Source organism: Aethalodelphis obliquidens, unplaced genomic scaffold (assembly GCF_003676395.1).
Source record: "Aethalodelphis obliquidens isolate GAN/ISIS:26980383/991018 unplaced genomic scaffold, ASM367639v1 scaffold2, whole genome shotgun sequence".
Classification (NCBI taxonomy): Eukaryota; Metazoa; Chordata; class Mammalia; order Artiodactyla; family Delphinidae; genus Aethalodelphis; species Aethalodelphis obliquidens.
This window is the reverse complement of record NW_020837946.1, coordinates 27,359,789-27,363,973: the sequence shown is the minus strand read 5'-3', so window position 1 is coordinate 27,363,973 and position 4,185 is coordinate 27,359,789. Positions and strand designations below refer to the sequence as shown.

Genomic DNA, 4,185 nt, shown 5'->3' with positions numbered 1-4,185 from the left:
GGAATTTCTGCAGTTCCACAAACACAGCCTGCAAATGATCCCATTAACGCAGTGGGGTAACTGCTGGTGAGAATGCCAGGTATATGGCCAGCACTTTTAGATCAGTGGTTTTCAACAGGGATTGATTTTGTCCCCCGTGGAGGCTTTTGGAAATATCTGAACACACTTTTGGTTGTCATAACTTGGGGAGGAAGGAAGCGGGTGCTGCTGGCATCTAGTGGGTAGTGGACAGGATGTTGTTAAATATCCTACAATGTACAGAACAGCCCCCCACAAGAGAGAGTTTTTCAGCCTGAAATGTTACAGTAGAACTGAGGTTGAGAAAGCCTGCTCCAAAGAGAGTAGGGCACCAGGAGCTGCTGGGGGTGAGGGGAGGAAAGGGGGACTTTGAGGGCAGGGAGGAAGCCTGCAGCCCCTGGAGTCAGAGCCTTAACTGACGAGTGCTCAGGGTTTGCCCAGGGCTGGGGAAGGGAGAGAAGGCAGAAGCTTTGCAAAATGGTGGCATTTAAAACTTTGTTACACCTGCAGGTTAACTTGCATTTGTCAGTAGCTAGATCCAAACAAATAAGCTTAGCACTGAGCAAAAATATTAACTAGAAATTTACCTGTGACTAACAACCACCCATGAGTCCCCTCATGAACTCCAAAGTTGCAGGCTTCCAGCCGGTGGGCCGGAGGCAGCAGCTGAGTCTGGAGGCAGCCCTGGTCCAGTCTCCAGGGAGCAGAGCCGAGCCAGGTGCTTAAAGAGGGCTTCCTCGGGGACCAACCCCCTCACCTTTCCTCCGGTGTGTTGTCTGCTGCACCCGCTCATCAGCGGGGAGGCTGGTAGGAGGTTCTCTTAGAGGAGAATCCCATCCTCCTTCAGACGTCCTGCGGAGAAGGCAGGTGCATCCCACGTCCCACATCCTCACACCAAGGAAACGCTCTCTCATCTAAACGCCTCCCGCTGGAGCCCATCCTGACCTCTGACCCGGTCACTACCCGGTGTTGTTCCTCAAAAAGAGATCATTTCGAAATTCAAAAAGGTTAAAAAATGTTTCATTACAAGCATTAACCCCGTTAGGCGCTTTTGCTCGCTTCCAATCTCCTGAATAGGCTTCATTTAAAGGCCCCAGAGGCACCAAGTGACAGTTTTACGCGGGTCATCAGTTCGAAAGCTCTGGAGAGTCTAAGAGAAAACATACAATAAGTCCCCTGCCCACCCCCGCCGTCATTATATAGAAGAGAGAGAGGAAATCCTCCTCACGCGGGGGCCCCTTTTGTGTCGTTCCTGCCAACGCAGCAGCCCTCCTGCTATATAGACCCGCGCGCCCGCCCCACCGCACTGAACTCGCATCCCCGCATCAAGCAGCCATGGGGAAGGTGAGCCCCGCGCCGGCGGGAGGGGCCCGCAGCCGGGCTGGAGCCCAGGCCTCTGAGCCCTGTCCTTCCCTTCCCTGCAGATCACCTTCTACGAGGACCGGGGCTTCCAGGGCCGCCACTACGAGTGCAGCAGCGACCACGCCAACCTGCAGCCCTGCTTCGGCCGCTGCAACTCCATCCGGGTGGACAGCGGCTGCTGGATGCTCTACGAGCAGCCCGACTACTCGGGCTGCCAGTACTTCCTGCGGCGCGGCGACTACCCCGACTACCAGCAGTGGATGGGCCTCAACGACTCCGTCCGCTCCTGCCGCCTCATCCCCCACGTGAGTCCGGTTCCCCTGGGCCTGCCGTGCCCTCGGGTCACACCAGTGCTCCAGACACAGTGGTCAGGCTGCAGGACGGTGGCCTTCTTTTGCTGGCTCTAACCGGGTTCTCTTTCCCTTTATTAATGTCTTTAAGGTTTCTTTCCACCGAAAAATTGAGTGATGCAATGCTCTTAATTGAAATTGTATTCTCCTTTGCTAAAATTAAGCTCACCTCTACTGGGCAAAAGTGGTGCACGGCATTAGTTTAGAGCGTCTGTGCCACCGCTGAGGAATAAGCAACAGGTGAACTCCTCACACCCAGGTGCCCTTAGGCTAGTTACTGGGCTACTTCTCTCCTTCCTCATCTGTAAAGCGGGGTTAATAAGGGCAGTTGGTTCATCGAGCTGTGATGAGGTCAAAAGGAGATTGCCCAGCACATGGCAAACTACCCCCTCCTCCAAATATTAACCATTATGAGTATCAAGTGTCCCTCAAGTTCTGCTTTTTGATTAGGCAAAACAAATAACCAACAATGTGATTCTAGTAGCACCTGCAAAGCCCACTGCTACCCAAGTAAAGCCTGAGCAGCCTGGAATTCTACAGTTAGGGAGGCTTTTATTTGCCTATGACAGAGTCCTATGGAAAATGTACCATTCTGGGGAAATTTGAAACCCCCTCAGAGGGTTGAAAGCCTTGATAGGACCCAGACTGGCATTAGGAGCCTGGAAATCTGGACCTTTACTTTCCCTGACTCTTTGATTACAGCCTGAAAGCTCTAGTCATTAGTTTCTCTTAAAAGAAGAAAAGACTTAGAATGGTTGCTCCACGTGTGTCAGGCTGTTGTGAAGATCAAATTAACACACACGTGAGTCTTTTGCAAACCATGGAAGATACCTTATTAGCAGTTTTTTATACCTCAGAATGAATTGCTTATGAGAACATTTCCTAACGAGGATTTAATGGTGGAAGAAGGAAGAAGGAATTGAGTGGGTACCTGCTGCGAAGGAACAAGCAGATAAAAGAACAAGTGCTCAGGAAGAGACAGACAGGATTTGCCCAGGACTGACAGCCTGCCCTTACATTTTTCTAAAGGTTTTATAATCTATTGATCTAGACAGGCCTCCTTCATGATCTTGAGCTTCTATTTTTATTAATTACCTAAAAGTGTTTTGCCAGACCATATATTAGAGGTGAGAACTGAAACCTAATCGTTACGATGGCTCTTGCTTCTCGGGATTTTAGAATAGCAGGACTCAAAGCAGAAAGGAAGGGATTAAGGAGTTGCCTGGGCTGGACTGCCACCTCCTGTGCTTCACTTCGGGGAAAGCAATTCGACTTCCTCTCTTCCCAGCCTCTTCTAATGCTATGGAGTTCCAAAATAATGCCTTTTGCCAGGGATAGATTTGCCTTTTTATTTTAATATCTAATTATTTTTATAACCACCAAGGAGAGTTCCAGACCACCGTTTAAGTCTATAAAGGAGAGAGCAAAAATTATATATAAAAATTGTCACTTAAGAATGGTACTAAGTAGGTACTAAATATGATTCATGTAGGTTGTGGCCCTAGAAAACTATGGAGCACCATGAATGTCTTGATCTGTGTGAATGGCCCCCTCTTCAGTTTTGCAGTGTGCAATCTACCCAACTATACCCAGTGGCCCTGGTGTTGGTTGTCTTTTTAATTTGTCATCTTTGATATAGAAAAGATTAAAAAAATGCCCATTCCCCCAGCGGTGTGAGTGATTGGTTGCTAAAGGCTAGGTTTTCTGACCCTTCCCATCTGCTGATTGCTGAACCCAGACCAGCTCCCACCGGCTGAGGATGTACGAGCGAGAGGACTACCGAGGCCAGGTGGCGGAGCTCACGGAAGACTGCTCCTCGCTCCGCGACCGCTTCCACTTCAATGAGATCCGCTCCCTTCACGTGCTGGAGGGCTGGTGGGTCCTCTATGAGATGCCCAACTACCGCGGGCGGCAGTACCTAGTGCGGCCGGGGGACTACAGGCACTACCACGACTGGGGGGCCCTGGATGCCAGAGTGGGCTCCCTGAGGAGGGCCGTGGATTTCTACTGAAATACTTTTACTCTACTGTTTTCTCCATCTGGAAGCTAATAAAATATTTCCTGTGTGTTTGATGCAGTAACGTGGTCCTCTCTTCCTTTCAGACTCCTTGGAAGGGCTCAGCAAAAATAAAACGGAATAATGTGGATTTTCTTACAAGTGTCAGTGGAAAGGGTGGTGTGGGGTAGCAGTTGAGAGGACAGGCTCTGGAGCCAGAATGCCTGGGTCCACATCCACTTACTAGATTTAGGTGGTCGGCAAGTTACTTAGCATTTCTGTGCCTCAGTTTCCTCATTTGTAAAACTCGGTGTAGTAGTACTCTTCATTTCATAAGTTTGTGGTGTGGATTAAATGACTTATTATTTTAAAATCACTTACACATTTTAGCTTTGCATAACGTATAATAGTTTCTAGGAAACTGTTCTGTAAGCTTGCTGGTGAAACAGCTGGTCACCT

General features: G+C 49.3%; 1 protein-coding gene across 1 annotated transcript; it reads left to right on the top strand.

The window, feature by feature from the left end:
* The first annotated feature begins 1,264 nt into the window (after window positions 1-1,264).
* On the top strand, window positions 1,265-3,807 carry LOC113624702 (gamma-crystallin F-like). The gene is made up of 3 exons (XM_027114645.1): window positions 1,265-1,362; window positions 1,443-1,685; window positions 3,469-3,807. Exons 1-3 carry the CDS (start codon window positions 1,354-1,356, stop codon window positions 3,739-3,741), a joined length of 525 nt encoding a protein of 174 aa, XP_026970446.1. The 5' UTR covers window positions 1,265-1,353; the 3' UTR covers window positions 3,742-3,807.
* Window positions 3,808-4,185: the final 378 nt, after the last annotated feature.

What these genes read in the sequence shown, in the direction of transcription:
- LOC113624702 (XM_027114645.1), top strand. An exon ending in CCTGCCGCCTCATCCCCCAC is followed by an intron (nt 1,686 to 3,468) that starts GTGAGTCCGGTT and finishes TGCTGAACCCAG; the next exon opens with ACCAGCTCCCACCGGCTGAG.